The sequence below is a fragment of the Mesocricetus auratus genome, unplaced genomic scaffold (genome assembly GCF_017639785.1).
Source record: "Mesocricetus auratus isolate SY011 unplaced genomic scaffold, BCM_Maur_2.0 Super-Scaffold_100023, whole genome shotgun sequence".
Classification (NCBI taxonomy): domain Eukaryota; kingdom Metazoa; phylum Chordata; class Mammalia; order Rodentia; family Cricetidae; genus Mesocricetus; species Mesocricetus auratus.
In genome coordinates, this window is record NW_024429204.1 from 7,117,159 (window position 1) to 7,133,827 (window position 16,669).

Sequence of the window (16,669 nt, forward strand, 5' to 3'; positions counted from 1 at the left end):
CTAAAGAGGCATCATTCTGTTAACAGTCATTTACTTCACACACAGCCATATTCTCCCTTTAACATGTGGACACATATCACACACACACACACACACACACACACACACACACACACACCCGTTCCAGATTCCTCCGTGCTAATTGCAGTGAAGTTCAACTGGGAGAGAGAGGGCTTCAGAGATGGGAGCCCCAAAGCTATCAGGAAAAAGACTTGAGGCAGAAAGAGCAAGCACAAAAAGTCGTGTTTTAAACTCCCATCATTCTGCTCCCCTCCCCGTCTCCTCTGTGAAGTGGGAAACACCGAGTGCAAGGGTAACGGGTGTTAGATAACGTGGCCAGATGCGGGATAAAGTGAGCCTGGACACGTGTTCTAAAAGTTCCCCAGGGACGCCGTGTACTTAAGAGAGTGCTTAATCTCTCCTAACGCCTCCTCCTCCAGAGACAATGTGAGTCGTACTTGAAGCAACACATGAGCGGGACCCCCAGTGCCATGGCTCGCACAGGAAGCAATGCATCTTCATTGCCCTGTCCAGGGATTCCTTATACGATATTGACATGATATTTATTCTTCTCCAGTGTACAGTGTTACTAACAAGATGGGAAAACTACAGTAGACATAGCAGGAAGCCTACAGTGACTCTGAATATTGCCTGTGCATTTCCGTCAGCTGAGAAGTCTCCCACTGGATAGTCTGTATCCAACAACAGACAAGTCCCCGCTTCACGGGTCTGGGTGTGGCCTGAACGCGGGGGACTTTCAAAACTTGTCAGGACTCCAAACATACTCAGCAGAGGCTCAGTGCCTTGGCGCAAAAGGTACCACACAACAATCGGTGTGTTTGTAATGAAGAGAAGAAGGAAGCTAGCATTAGTCTTTCTGATTTGGCGGCTGTACAAAGAATCTTGGGTAAAATGTAAGGAACAAAAACAATCCTTTCTTTCATTCCGTCAACAAGTAACAGTATCCGAGTGCCAGATCATATTCTCAATAGGAAGTAAGAATCTCTGCTCTCACTGTAGTCCTCTAGAAAGACAGGAAATGAACAGGAGGTATTTTAATCTAATTTGAATGTCGAAAACTAAAGAGGAGTCAGCACCAGCACGGATCAAGCTCTCCAAAGAAGGTATTTAGAGCGGGAAATGGGAAGAAACGGGTATGATTTGACAAGGTGTTGGCTAAACTTGGCACTTCAAAGTGACAGAGGCGGAAATGACACCCTGGCAGGTACGAATCAATAAGCAAACGGTGGCAGAAAACCATTCAGTGAGTGTCAGCAAGGCCATGGCCTGCTGGGAGGTTGTCAGAACTCGGAGGGAACTTACCAGCGGGGAACTCACACACAGACACCAGACAGGCAGGGCCGCAGGGAGTCTCTTTGGAGGAAGCTGTCCATTGTTTCCAGATTATGAGAAGGGCAAAGTTTAATTCCCATTGGAGTGCTGGACTATATAAATGTGTAGGCTAAGATTAATTGTGTAGAGGATACCAACAGCCATAGACCGCTGGGTAATACATTTGGAGTAACTGTGACATATTTTGGAAACATGCACTCGACCATGTAACACACACACACACACACACACACATGCACGCACGCACGCACGCACGCACGTACGGGATGAAATATGCTTGAAGTTTATGCTGCATTGAAATCTCAGTTTGCTCCATTTGCAGTCCCTGAGAGTGATGGGGTGGTTCTCCAAGGATAGATCTGGAATCTAGGTTCACTTAGAGTCCTACCTTGCTTCAGCTTCTTCTCCCTTCTTCCAGCTCTTGGTACAGAGCAACAGAAGATAATCAAAAAGATAAGTCGGGAAGAGAGAACATCTAAGTATGTTCAGTCCAGAAATGATGTGCCTAACACCATCCGCTTTATCTATCATGCGCTCTCTTCTCCATCCATAAAGTCCCAAATAGGCATCGTTTGCACTGGTGTTACACGAAAGTTAAAATTCTGTCAACCAATCTATCAAAAACAGTTGTAGCTGCATCTCACATTTAAATAACCTCGGCCATCCTGGTACTTCAGCAGTGTTTGGGTGGGCTGGGGGAGGATCAGTGAGTGCCTGAGTAAAACGTAGGTGGAAATTTGATGTATGAACCCTTCCTTTGGGGAAGCCCTGAATTCCACTCGGCTCTTATCCCAATGGGAGACACCCAGCACTTACTGGCTCTTGCCTACCTAAACTAGCTTACCAATGAAGCTGAGAAAGACAGGCCTGGGGTTAAGGTTGCCGATAACTCAGAGAAAGAAGACCTTGGGTCCCAGCTCTGGACACCTCCTCCCTGCCGAGAGGGAGAGGGAGAGGAAGAGAGAGAGAGAAAGAGAGAGAGAGAGAGAGAGAGACAGAGAGAGACAGAGAGACAGAGAGAGACAGAGAGAGACAGCCAGCCAGAGAGAGACAGAGAGACACAGAGACATAGAAAGAGAGGGATTGAGACTTTTTTCATAGTTCTGAAAGGCAATTTCTTTTAAACCCTGTCTGGTATAGTTGTAGATAAAACAAGTATGTGACATCTGAAACTGGAGTTTTGCAAACAAGCATGTTTAAGAATTTCGAGTTCATATTTCCTGATTGTTAGGATACTTATTGAGAGAACTGGGGTGGTTTGAAACTCAAGTCTTACCACGTAAATCACAGATAATTGATGAGTTTCTTCCCACCTCTAGTGCCTCTCCATTCTGTGTTCTTTCATTTCTGGTATGGTACTTAGGGAGGATCTCAAGTGGTATACATGAGACCAATTTCTGTCTCGCAATCTCCAAATATTCTTCAGAGTATAGACACGGCAGAGGGTGCCTGAAAATCAAATGTGTTAGCCTGGCAATATCAATCAGATCGTCTACGTTCCATGTACCAGTCTTGCATAGGATTTCATAATGCAAGCTAAACATTGGTAAAAACCTTCCTGGGCAAGCTAAGTTTCAGTTACAGTATTAAATGGACTTCCAAACCTCAGTGACTTGCTGTATAATGTCTTAGTTTCTTAGTTAATTTCTTGAAATTCATTCTACAAAATGACTCCGGGATCCAAATTCATGATCCACCATCTTTCTTCTGCACCATGCAGAACATATTTCTCTATTGGGTACTGAGGCAGGGGTAGCATTGTGGATTGTGACCCCCCTTGGGACCTTATACCAGATATCCTGCACATCAGATACTTACATTACGATTCGCAACAGTAGCAAAAATTGCAGTTATGAAGCAATTCTATGGTCGGGGCTCACCACAACTTGAACTGTATTAAAGGGTCACAGCATTAGGAAGGTTGAGGACCACTGCCGTGGAGAGTAAAATGATGTTCGTCACACATGTGCATAAAACATATATGTAATCCCTGCTCAGTGACTGCCAGAATTGATTTTCTAATTTAGTTTATGAGTGAAATGAAGCAAAGATGTAAAAATCACTTGGGATAACTGTGAAGTCGCAGCATCTTAAATTCAGCTAACAGTTGAAAAACTCCCAACTCATGAGTTCTCCCTCTATTAGCCAAGCATTGGTTTCTCTGTGGATAGCTGGGAAATTTGCTTTTTACAAAGTCCCACAGCTCATTCTCATTACCAACAGGACGTTCTGCAAGCTAGTGTTTTTACTGCAGAGAAAATGCGGATTTAAGGTGACCGCGTCTGCAGTATTGGGCTGGACTAAAGAGGAGAGAGCTAAGAGCTTCAGGGTTCCCTTTACCCGGGATTTAATGAGAAAGTGCTCACGAGTGTCCACGTATCATGCTGCATGTTAGCAGGACTAGCCCAAATCCAGTGTGCTAACGATATTTTAGTATCTGTATATTTTTAAAACTCCCATCCCCACCCCTTCCTTCCTGATCCCTGGGCTACTTAGGAAAACAAATACACCGTGAAGGCCAACCAGTCCTTAAGAATTCAGTTCTATCAATAATTGTCACTGTGGTGTTAACCCCAGTCAGTGCCTTGGCAAAGGATACGATGGCTTGCTTCTCTCTGTGAGGTAGCCAAAGGGTCAGATTTACCTGTACGTGCGTGTGTTAGAGTAGCAAAGACTGCAACTTTGAATGTGGATGTATCGCTGTGTCTGCTCTCTTCTGGGGAGATGGGGCAGGAAAATAGCGTCTAGAATAGCAGGAGGTAGCCGGTGCCTGATCCGTTCTCTAGGCACCGCTACATCATTTACGGATGACGGGGATGCTGCGGTTTGTGGTGCCCTCACCTGACCTTATCAGCGGCGTTCTCGGGTGGTGTTGGGACCAGAGGGGTGGGGAGCAGGGCATGCTCCCTATGCTCTGGGAGAGGAGGCTGTTCTTTCAATGTTCAGTCCTGGCAGCTTGCTACTCGTGCACCTCGGCTGGGCGTCGCATGGATAGGACACTTTCCAATTCTGCACCCCTCCTGGGAGAGACCGACGGGCTTGAAGGCAGGCTCTTGCGTCATCGTTACACTCCAATGTGTCTGAGGCTGAGACATCCATCACCAGCTTCAGGGTCCACCCGCCTTCATGACGGCCTTCCCTGAAGGGGGCGGGGCTTCAGGCCTACCTGGGGAATCTGGAAACTTGGATTTTGTTATAAAAGCAAGTGATAAGTGGCAATGGAGTTAGGTTCTCCCCAAATTATAACTACCCTTTCTTTTATACTTTTTATCCTGTTTTTCTGTTCCTCATTAAAAAAATCCAAAGGCAGAGAGATGATTTTTAATAATTCTAACCTAGTGAATCTCTAAGTATAATAAGTATCATATATTTAAGTATTTTAAAATATCCAAGTGTCTGAAATTAACACTAAAATGAGGTATTTAGTAAATTACAAATGCTTTTCTAGGTTTTTAAGATAATGAGTATGGATATTTTATTAATAAATAGAGTAAGTTACACTACTGCGTAAAGACCTGCTCTAGAGCAGAGAGGAGAAGAAATGGATGAAAGCAGAGGAATGGATGGAGAGGTCTGGGAGCACACTGTTCCTGTGAACCCACACTGTGCCTGACTGTGAACACACACTGTGTCTGGGAACACACTGTGTCTGTGAACCCACACTGTGCCTATGAACACACACTGTGTCTGTGACCCCACACTGTGCCTGTGAACACACACTGTGTCTGTGACCCCACACTGTGCCTGTGAACACACACTGTTCCTGTGAACACACACTGTGTCTGTGAACCCACACTGTGCCTGTGAACACACACTATGTCTGTCTGTGAACCCACACTATGCCTGTGAACCCACACTGTGCCTGTGAACACACACTGTGCTTGTGAACACACACTATGCCTGTGAACACACACTATGCCTGACTGTGAACACACACTATGCCTGTGAACACACACTGTGCCTGTGAACCCACACTGTGCCTGTGAACACACACTATGCCTGTGAACACACACTATGTCTGTCTGTGAACACACACTATGGCTGTGAACACACACTATGTCTGTCTGTGAACACACACTATGGCTGTGAACACACACTATGTCTGTCTGTGAACACACACTATGGCTGTGAACACACACTATGACTGTGAACACACACTATGCCTGTGAACACACACTGTGCCTGTGAACACACACTGTGCCTGTGAACACACACTGTGCCTGTGAACACACACTATGGCTGTGAACACAGCCCACTGGGCAGACACACACCCTACTACAGCCGCAAAGGATCAAGCAGAAACCTGTGCTGGACGGGGGAGTTAGAATGTTTGCCTGCACAATATAACATTCCTCCCCGGAGATTCCAATCACCCCATTCCTAAACTCCTTTGTTGGGTTCTCCCAACTGTAGGTAGGTATCACCGCACCCCTGGCATTCTCTCAGTGAGTTGAGTGAAACTGATCCAGAAGCCACTAGAAGCGGCCCCATTCCAGGTATGGAATATGTAAGTCTGTAATTATGTAGTTGTAATTATTACCCTCAGGAGGATGTGAAGCCAGCACCAAAATAATTCTATGTTAAGTGGATGTGAATTGTTGTGACCTGGGTTTTAATTATAATTCTTTATGATGGTATTGCTAGATCTCCATTTTGCTCCACTGACATGGAAGTGGTTTTCTGACTAGTGTGGGAACTAACACTTTTTACTATTCAGAATTAAGAAGAACAACAGGGACAGAAACGGTTATAAATGCAGGGCAATTCCTCTGGGTCCATTCCTACTCTACTGAAAGGTCATATGAAAACTTTAGTGTTGTGATCACAGATATGGCTAAATATGTTATCATCTTCCTGTCTGGTACTTTGACACACTGGAACTCTCCATTTTGTGAGTGTAGTCTTTTTGTGGACAGAGACCCACTAAAGGCTTTGAATAAAAAAAGGGGGGGTATTTTTAAAAAAATGAACAGCTGAAAAAAAAATAAATAAATAAATAAAAATAAAAAAATAAAAAAAGAACAGCTGAAGTCCAGGGTAGCCAGAGTTTGACCCTGTACCAAGTGAGGCTGCAGGCTAACTGCCAGATCTTGATGTACTTATTGTGCAAGTCACATTCCCTGTTTCTTAATGCTTTTGAAACACCTTTGCTTAGTGTCTGGTTTTATCGATTCTATCACTGTTACTGCTTCTCCCACCAGAAATTTGCATGCCGACATTTCTATGCCATTAATAGTCACCAGGTAGATATTCTAACATGGTCTGATTTCTTGAGGATCCCGGTTTTCTTTTTCTTTTTTTCCCCTGTGTTTATTAATGTGGCTAGTCTTCTAGTGAGATTATGAATTGCACTTTACCATTTTGGGTGATGATTTGCCATCAGATGCCCACCACCCAGGTACTTCAATTTGAGAAAAAAGTCTAAGATTTTCTGCTTTTCAGGGAAAAATACCAATTTTCCAAGATCCATTAATTTCATTGGCGTTAGGAAGTATTTTGGAAAAAAAGTAACAAATGTAATAGCATCGAATCTATCCCCAATAGTTTCAGTGAGGCAGGAAAAATTCCAGGAAAGGGCTATTAATAGAAAAGCTATGTGATGTCAGATTTACAAAAAGATAAGATGTGAGCTTGCACTGGGAGAGCTTGGCAAAGTGACTGACCCATCCGGGTGGGACCTAGGAAAGGACCGCAAAGGCAACATCAGCCACGACTTTGTCAGCCACGGCAGACTCACAAATCAGGTGGCAGTTTCCTTAATATAGAAGTAGCCCAGCAGGAAAACTTGAAAGATACAAAGCAATATATTTTGGAGATACAGTTCTGGTTGTTTTCAAATGATTGAATATATCGCTTTGGGGTATAATAATAATAAAAAAAAAACATAGTGAGTTTTCTAGTTTCCTCATCATTGTTTTTGTTTTTGTTTCAAGCAAAAATTGTCTAGCCTGATGAGTTAAGGGGTTTGCCTCAGTGGTAAAGCATTTGCTAACATTAACTAGAGATGTAAGATTTGATCCACAGACATCTTTTTTAAAAGGATTCCTCAAAACTTCCATGTTTAAAGATAAGTTACTGATCTTATTTCCAACAACAGATAATGCAATTGTTTCCAAAACCAAAAGAACAATTGTCTTCAGGGTGATGATGTCAGAGGAGACTTTCTTTAAATTCTGGGGTCTAAGGGAGCTGTTTTTTAGTTAGCTAATGATGTAAGTACATGCACGCACACAACTCCAACCAATGAACAAGATGTTTTTTCTGTGAGTTTTTTACCTCGTAACTTTTGCTAAATAAATGTCCTACAGTGGAATACTCACAACCCAGCTGTGTTCAGTAGATTACAATAAATTCAATTCCAAAACAATATCAACAGTGAAGTTGCTCTAACATCTTTTAGTATTAAAAGTCTGATAGAAATAAATTTAAGTCAAACAATGGATGCAGTAAACTTCCATTTATGCTTTAAAATATCAGGGTACACATACCTACGTGCACATGGGCTCACACTGGTGCACACATACATATGGATGTGTTATGTATTCCTGGAGGGAGACAAAAGAACCCACGGAGCCTTGATTTTGCAAAGAGGTGAAAAGTTAACCACTATATAGCTTTTTATACACATTGAACTTTCGTTTTATCACGTGTATTTCCCTTTTCTTTTAAAAAGCTAGTGAAAAATTTATATCAACGAGACAAGATATCACTAAGGAAAAGGCAAAGTACACCGACTTTTCTAAGGATAAAACATGGCCATTGTGTTTGACACGTAAGGCAAGAGGGTAAAATGTACTGTCTGATCGATGAAAACATGTATTACGTTTTCACAACTTTTTCCTGATTGGCAACTCTACATATACGTCAGAATTATTTTAAAATCGGGGCCACGGAATATTAACATAATTATGATGTCTTCTGCACTGGTTTCTTCCTTTTTTGAAAAAAAGACTTTATTTCTATCTATGTATACATGTGTTGTGTGCCGAATGTGTGTAGGTGCTCTTGGAGGCCAGCAGGGGGCATCAGGTTCACTGGAACTGGAGTCATTGGGTGGTTATGAGATGACCAGTGTGGTTCTGGGAACCAAACTTGGGTCCTCTGTGGAAGAGAAGCAAGCTTTGTTAACTGCTGAACCATCTCTCCAGATTCTGTATTAGCTTCCTATACAATTATTTGATAATTGTTAAAATAGCTCACATTTACCAAGGTACTACTATACTTCAGTCATCTAGGTTCATGGAAGGTCTGTGTGTGTGTGTGTGTGCATGTATGTGTGTGTGTGTGTGTGTGTGTGTGTGTGTTCACACTTGTCGGGTAGGGTAGGAGTTTTTCCTTAGGAACTGAACACTGTTTTTTTCAGACAGGCTCTCTCACTGAGACCTGGGACTCCTCAGTTAGGCTAAACTTGCTGGCTAACAAGCCCCAGGGATCTACCTGTCAATGAAACTACTGGGATTGATTGTGTGTGTGTATGTGTGTGTGTGTCACTGTGACCAGCTTTTTACATGGATGGTGAGGCTTGAACCCTGTTCAAGCTGACGCGCGTCACCCCTGAGCTGTCTCTGCAGCCCTGGCTCATTCTCTCTTATTAAATCTTCTCACCTTTTCTATTGTCATAGGTAAGGAGCCCAAAGGCCTGAGTGGTTTTTTTTTTGTTTTGTCTTGCTTTTTGTTTTTCGAGACAGGGTTTCTCTGTATTGTTTTGGAGGCTGTAGGTCCAGCCCGGCCTCGAACTCAGAGATCCGCCTGCCTTTGCCTCCCGAGTGCTGGGATTAAAGGCGTGCGCCACCACAGCCCAGAGGCCTGGGTGGTTAAGTCTTTCCTTTTCCATTATACTCCCAGTAGTGGGAAAGGCAACCCAAGGCAGGCCTTGCGGCCTATGCTCTCAATAACAAGGCAACACTGTGCGGTGAGCCGTGTATGCTGTGTTCCAGTGACCTTCCCTGATGGACAGATTGTCCCTGCAGGGAAAGAGTGGATTGCACTCCGTGAAGTAAGGACTGGTGATTAAGAAATACAGTGTTTTAGCTTCTAAATAGTTCTTAACCAGAGCTGAGTAATAGTAGTTTAATATTGCACGATCTTACAACTTCCTAGAAGGCAGAACGGACCCATTGAAATATTTTTCACCTATAAGCACATTCTAATACGCTTTGCAAACATACTGCACAACAATGTAAAGTAAGGGGCTGGAGAGATGGCTCAGAGGCTAAGAACATGGGCCTCTCTTCCAGAGGTCCTGAGTTCAATTCCCAGCAACCACATGGTGGCTCACAACCATCAGTAATGAGATCTGGTGCCCTCTTCTGGCCAGCAGGCATATACGGAGTGCTGTATACATAATAAATAAAATCTTTAAAAAAAAAAAAAAAGAGACCTCTGTCTTCTCTCTTTAAAAAAAAAAAAAACAATGTAAAGTCAGCCCCTCCCACTCAGCCTAAGTTACTTGGGTCAGAGCAACAAGTCCATGTCCTTTTCCACATTCCCTCCTTTTGATACAGGAAGTCGAACAGTATATTATAGAGCAAACTCCACACCATTGTGTCTTATTCCCATTCCTTTACATATGCTCGTGTCTTTCTCTCTCTCCTTCTGTCTCTTTCTCTGTGTGTGTTTCTCCTCCCTCACTCTGTGTGTGTGCGCGCCCGTGTGTGTGTGTATTGATTCATAGTTTCACCGTTGCTCCAATCTGACTTTGAACTCATTTTGTGAGACAGACAGACTTTCAACTTTCCAACTTCCTGCTTCTGCCTCCCAAGTAGCTAAGATGACAACTTTGAACCCCCAGGACTAGCTACTGTTTTCTTATATGTGCTAACAAAATATTACATGTGAATATATATACTTTGTTCAATTTTCAAAAAACGGAGGCAACCTTGCTTTCCTCCTCCCCCCCCCGGCCCCTTACTAACCATACCAAGAAATCTTTTCTTCCATTTAAGTCTTACTATGTAGCCCAGGCTGGCTTCAGCAACCCTCCTGCTTCAGCTTCCTGAGCGCTGGGTTTTATGGGTACATGCTACTATGTCCAGCAAGAACAAATGGTTTTAAATTTTTGAATACGTGAACATCTTATTCATTTGCTCATTACCATTTAAAGTGTTTTCAATATTTTGCTATTGGAAATAGGAAACTATCATTTCAGAGATAAATAGGACCTATAGTAAGAGGTATGCTTGTTGAATTAAAGTGTATATGCTTTAAATTATATATATGTATGTATGTATGTATGTATGTATATTTCTGCCAAAATGCCCTCTGCAGGAAGTACCACACTTTATTCTCACCTACCTGTGGTCTACAAAACCAGTAGTTTCCACGCACTGTCATCAAAATGCTATTAAAGGTTTCTTGGTGTTTTTTTTTTTCCTTGGGGGGGGGAGGACTCCATTATTCTAATAGAAGAAACTAGCGTGTATTGACAGCTAAACTGCCAGCCATGGAGTAAGAGCGAAAGTAAGACGTACAGAGTGAGAAAAGGAAAGAGTCCAGAGGCAAAAGATAGATGGGATCATTTAAGATGAGAAAAGCTGGCTAGAGATGGGCCAAGCTAAGGCCGGGCATTTATAAGTAACAGCAAGCCTCTGTGTCATGATTTGGGAGCTGGGTGGCAGCCCCCTCAAAAGAGGGAAAAAAAACCAACCAGCCACAGCCTGGGACTGGTCCTTGAGGTGAAGGAAGCAGGACCCTGGAGCCAAGCTTACACGGTATCTTCATATGGGATGTTCTTTAAAGCTAGTCCACAGTGGTTGCCTAGGCAGCAGGTAGAGTGGGGGAGTGTCTAACAGTCGAGCTGAGTTTCCCAGGATGGACTGTTTAAAGACAAAGTCGTTCATGGTACTTCCTCAATCTCTACACTTCGGGCAGGTGGATTTTATGGTACGTAAATTATACGCCAACAACAAGACGTTAAACATGAGGTAAAAGGTAACCTACCGGCGAGTCTGACATGCAAGGAAAGTTATTTTTTAAGGACAACAGAGACTTAATGTGGCTGACCTAGGGTAAGAGCAAGGTTGATACTGTAGGGAAAGTAGAGGCCAAGATCAAAAGCAGATTTTAGGATTTTAGGGAGAGCAACAGTCGGGACAGGAGGGAGAGCCTTTTTCTGAGACAAAGTATGGGAAGGAGGAAAAATGAGCATTCCCTACTTGATGGCCTAGTAGAAGGTACTGTAACATTTTGGAGTGATGAATTTGGTACTTCACTTTAATGATGTCAGTGACACAAATGTAAAACATTGACCAGGAAGTTACTGATATAGGGAATATTAGGGTCCAGCTAAACTGAAATCAGATTTGTGAAATATTCAGTCAGTAAGGTTTATCCTGCAGCCCTCGCCTTCTCTGACACTGCCTCAGGGGTTAAGGTTTTATAAAACTGCGTTTGAAAGAGTGCAATGCAGATTCCTACTGTGGAGACATAAACACACACATCTAATTGGGTATTAAGAACAAAAAGAACGCAAATGGTATTTATTTATGCTAGTCACAAAGCAAGTATATTTAGTAAGGCAGCAGAAGACATACCCTAGGAAAAATATTTCAGTTTATCAAAATTTTACTTTAGAAATATCTTTGAAGCACCCTCTTTACCCCCCCCTTCCCTAGCCTCCTCTCTGTAAATTTTATTTTGAGACAAAGGCTTGGTAAAATGGCCAGGTTGGCTTTGAACTTTCAACCTTCCTTGTCCCCCATTGTCTGGGGGACTGCTGTGCTCTCCAAACCTGGCTTGCATGCTGAGACTCTCAAAGAACTCACAGGAGGTACTGAAGCCGGGTGATGTTTCCTATTGAAATGCCATTCTCAGATATAAACAAGACAAACCAGCCTCTGTTCTCAGTAAGGACGTTAAAAGGAAGTACCATTCTTGGGTGGTTTAGGGATAATAAAACTTTATTTCACACGGTCTAGAGTCTAGAAATGCAAAATCAGGATGCCAAGCCAGGGCACACTTGGTTGGCAGGTCCCTCTGCTAGCTACAGACTCTTAGCTGTGGATCCTAACAGGGCAGGTGGGTCAGAGAGCTCCTTGAGGCCGCTCCCACCCGGGTACTGGTCCCATTCAGGAGGACTTCATCCTCACGATTTAACCATGGTGTGCAGATTAGGATTTGAACATCGGAGTCTGGGGGAATCACAGTGTCCATTACATGGCCTAACCAGGAGGTCCCGAGAGGCACAGAAGTAAGGGCTGGGGCCGTTTTTAAACCAAGCAGCACTTCGGGAACACGGGGATGCTTGCTGAGAAGGCCATTTCCTTGGCCTCTTCCTCAGAAGCACTGTGAATTGGGCACTCTGGGGACGCTGCCCACACATTCTGTATTTTTAACCAGGTATAAAGTTGATGCTGGTGTCAGGATCCTGAAGTTTATTCAATCAAGTGAGAATTTAAACTGGAAAGGAGATGAGTCACATCAGCGGGCAGCAGCCTCAGGAGGGTTTATAACTGGGCAAAATAAGTTCCCCCTTTTCTGGGCTCCATTACTCAGAGTCCTTGACCTTTTAATGTACTAGGCAATTCACATCTTCTCTTCAAATATTTTAATGTACTGGCAAAGGAGGGCTTGTTTAATCTGTGGGGAAACTAACAAAAGTATAAACAGACAGACTGGGAGAGACTACCAGATCTCACAGGAAACCAAACCCAGTAGTCAGTGTGTGTCAGAAGTCACACAATTCCTTGCTTCCCACCTAAGAGGCAGGACTGTTCTTCAGAGCCTTCCCCGAGCTGCACTTCCTCCAAAGTCCTTTCAGCAGACGTGCATAAACTCACAGCGAACTTCCAACACGGCCGCGGCCTTATTTAAAGGAAGGGCTTGCAGTCTTAGCATTTAAAGTAGCCATCACATGCTTCTTAAGGTGCAAGTTTTTCTATGGCTGATGCTGATACACGCACACTCACACACACACACACACACACACACACACACACACACACAGTTTCAACACCATTAGTTAAAACTTAGCTAGGTTTTCTATTGATTACACACACACACACACACGCATACTCACTCAGTCACACACACACACACACACGTTCCAACAGTATTAGCTAAAACTTTGCTAGGTTTTCATATGGCTTACACACACACACACACACACACACACACACACACACACACAGAAAGTTCCAACACCAGTAGCTCAAACTTTGCTCGCCGCGAGCACTCCCCTCCAGTCCTGCAGAGTGTCCAGGTCGCCTGCGGGGGCCCCACACAGCCCTCGGGCAGGAGGCTAAGGGGTCCTCCCTTCCGTGGCCGTCCAGAAAGTCCGGCAGGCAGCGTCCGGGACGGGGCGGGACCGGGCGGGGCGGGGCGGGGCTGGGCAGGAGGTGGGTAGCGGGCTGCTCCACCTCGGCGGGACGGGGAGGGGGGGAGCGCGTCTAGAACCGGCGCGGGAGACTTAAATCCCCAGGACGTGGCTAACCTTGGGTCCGTCCAGGGAGGAGAGAGACAAACTCTGCTCGGTGCGTGTCTGCCCGCGGCGGGGCGCGGGAGCGAGGAGCAGAACTTTTCTGGAACTTCATGCTCGCCCTCGCCACCCACACCCACGCATACACACACCCCCCGGCGCGCGGGGCCCGATGGTCCGCCCCGGGCCCCAAGGAGGCCCGGCCCGCGCGCCGCCGGCCTGGACGAGCCGAGCCGCCGCCCGCCCCCCGCCCCCCGCCCCCCGCCCCCCGCCCCCGGCTCGGCAAGCTGGGCCGGGCGGGCGTTGTCGCCCTGAGAACCGTGGCGACGGCGGCATGGACTACCTGACCACGTTCACCGGCAAGAGCGGCCGGCTGCTGCGGGGCACGGCCAGCCGCCTGTGGGGGCTCGGCGGCGGCGGCGGAGGGGAAGAAGCCCGGCAGGTGCGCTTCGAGGACTACCTGCGGGAGCCGGCTCCGGGCGACCCGGGCTGCGGGCCCGTCGAGCATCCGCCACCCTCGCCGGCCAGTCCCGAGGGACCCGGTGAGTGTCCCCTCTCGTCCCTGCGCGCGGACGGACGGACGGACGGATGGGGACGGGGACCGGGGTCGGGGACCCGGGGTCGGGGACCGGGGACGGCGCGGGCAGGCAGGTGTGCGAGCCCCGCAGGCTCGCAGCTGCCCTTCCTGTCCCCGGGACGGGCGCCACCGACTCGTCCCGGGCTCCGGGGTGGGATCCTTCCTGTCCTCTGCCTCCTCGGAGCAGTTGTGACGTGCACGGAGTTAGACTTCCAGAGCTCCGCGGCGTCTGCTCGGCCTTTGCTTGGGTCACTCTTTTTTTTTTTCCTTTTTTTTTTTTCTGGATTTTCACTGGGTGCGTGCGGCGTGCCGGCTGCGAGGACGACTCCGTTTCCAAACTTGCAAACAACAAAACAAAGTGGCACTTTGTCACCGAAAGCGCTTCCCCTCCCCGACTGGGAACCCGGGCTGAGTTGTGCTTTGCACCGCGTGTCTTCTTGAGGCCCGAACCTGGAAAGTTTCTTTTTTTTTTTTTTCCACTGTAACTTGCTTGGAACTTTCCCTTCTTTCTCTCCCACGGCTGCAGCTTTTAGGCTGCTCTTTAAAGCCCCTGCGATGGCACGGCACCGAGCCCCGGCCGAGTAGTGTCAAGTGCCGCCCATGTATTTTGGTGTAACGCATATGGTAGTTTCTCCAGGCCCACCGGCCTTCTGTGGGATCAGTCATTCATTTTTTTTTTCCGGCTTGACTTCATATGTTTGTAGGTGTCTGAAGGGTGGTGGTATATGACCCTTTCCATTTCAAAAGTAGAGAGAAGTGCAGATTCCGTAAAAAGTTACCCATAACCCCGCACCTCTGTTCATTTTAAACTTGAAGTTATGTGTGGGTGTGTATGATATCCCGAAGAAACTTGGACTTGGAGAATCTAGTTTCAGCTTGCCCCTTTAAATATATCTTTCCTCACTTTGCCCACATGGTCGTCTTTTCATTAGAACTCCTGTCCCTCTGTTTTTGAAATTAGAAAAAAAAAAATTAAAAGTGGGGTGGGTAGTTTTCTAAAGTTATTGGCTGGATTAAGGATTCTTTTAAAGTTAAAACCAGGAGCCGTGGTGATTCAAGCCTTGAATCCCACCACAAGGCAGGCAGAGGCAGATCTTTGTGAGTCCCAGAGCCAGCCTGGTCTACAAGAACTAATTCATTCCAGGACATCTAGGGCTACAGAGAAACCCTGAACCCTGTCTCAAAAAAACAAAAACAAAACAACAAAACCAACCAAACAACAACAACCCCCCCCCCCCCCAAAAACCCAAAAGTTAAGACCAGGAATGAGGACGTTTTTAACTTGAAATGTCTGAGAATTTTACTTGAAGACAGTTGCTATATCGATCAACGTCTTAATGTGTGGTTATATAATATGTGGGGCTACCCAACTAGAAAGGGCTGTAATTAATATCTAATAGATACAGGCGCAAACACATACAAATCTTTCATTCCTGAACAATGAGCACCAGTGACATTTTCCTTCCGAATTACAGTTTCAGAACCTATGTAAATGCCCCTTCTGATGGCACTGCTTATGAATTTGTTGCACATTTTTTGAAGACTTATACTGCCCCAAATGTCACAGTTTAAAGAGGCCTTGAGATGTCATGGCAGGGAGACCACGGTGAGTGGGTGGGTTGAGCCCAGCGACAACGTAAGACACCACGTTACCAGATCTCTTTAGGCCTGTGGTTCCTTGTTTTTGAGTGAGATTGGATTAAATAATCTCAGGTTCCCAGCTCTGTAGATTCTTACGATTTGAACCAAAGCTAGTGAAATTGGTGCGCGTTAAAGCTAGGAAATAGCATGTTAGACACGTGCCGTGTCTCTGAAGTTATGCTACAGAGTTCTGAAGACAGGGCAAGAAGTAAGTGCCCTACCAACTGTTTGGTTACTCTGTGCGTTACCACGAGTGGTTGCTGTGGACACAGGTTCGTGGTGGCGCACCTGACCAGCAGGCGTAGATGAGTACGTTCTCCTGGTTCCGAGAGGCAACGCGCATACGTTTGCAAGAACTTTCTTAGGCCTTGCATCTGTGTTTGAGCTAGTCATTCCGGCATCTGTGTCCTTTATTTAGGACCTGCTGTCCTTTGAGTTAGCTCTGTTGTTTCTTCCAGCTGACATTCGCACACGCCTGTCTTCTACCTTGCAAAGTACCTTCGGCAATGTTCCCTGTTGCAGACACATGCTTCCTGCTAGAGACACTTGCATTCCTATATATAGGTTGTCTGGAGCCCGGAGCCCAGTTTGTTGTTAGAGATCTTGCATCTTTCCGTGTCAGGACTCTAAGGATAACGCTGGCGTAGTTTTACCATAAACAGTTTAGAGATAGACCAGAGAAA

At 45.7% G+C, this 16,669-nt stretch overlaps 1 protein-coding gene across 6 annotated transcripts in view; it reads left to right on the plus strand.

Annotated features, from left to right (window-relative positions):
• The window catches only part of Oxr1 (oxidation resistance 1), a 319,071-nt gene that overhangs the window by 242,675 nt on the left and 59,727 nt on the right, over window positions 1-16,669 (plus strand). The window contains exon 1 of one of the 6 annotated variants that reach the window (XM_040730325.1): window positions 14,030-14,310. The exons of 4 other annotated variants lie outside the window; for them this stretch is intronic. In XM_040730325.1, the coding sequence (XP_040586259.1) occupies window positions 14,103-14,310 (208 nt within the window). In that variant the 5' untranslated portion in view covers window positions 14,030-14,102. Of the gene's footprint in view, window positions 1-14,029; window positions 14,311-16,669 lie in introns of those variants that run through there. One more of the 6 variants, XM_040730326.1, reaches the window with a different exon arrangement.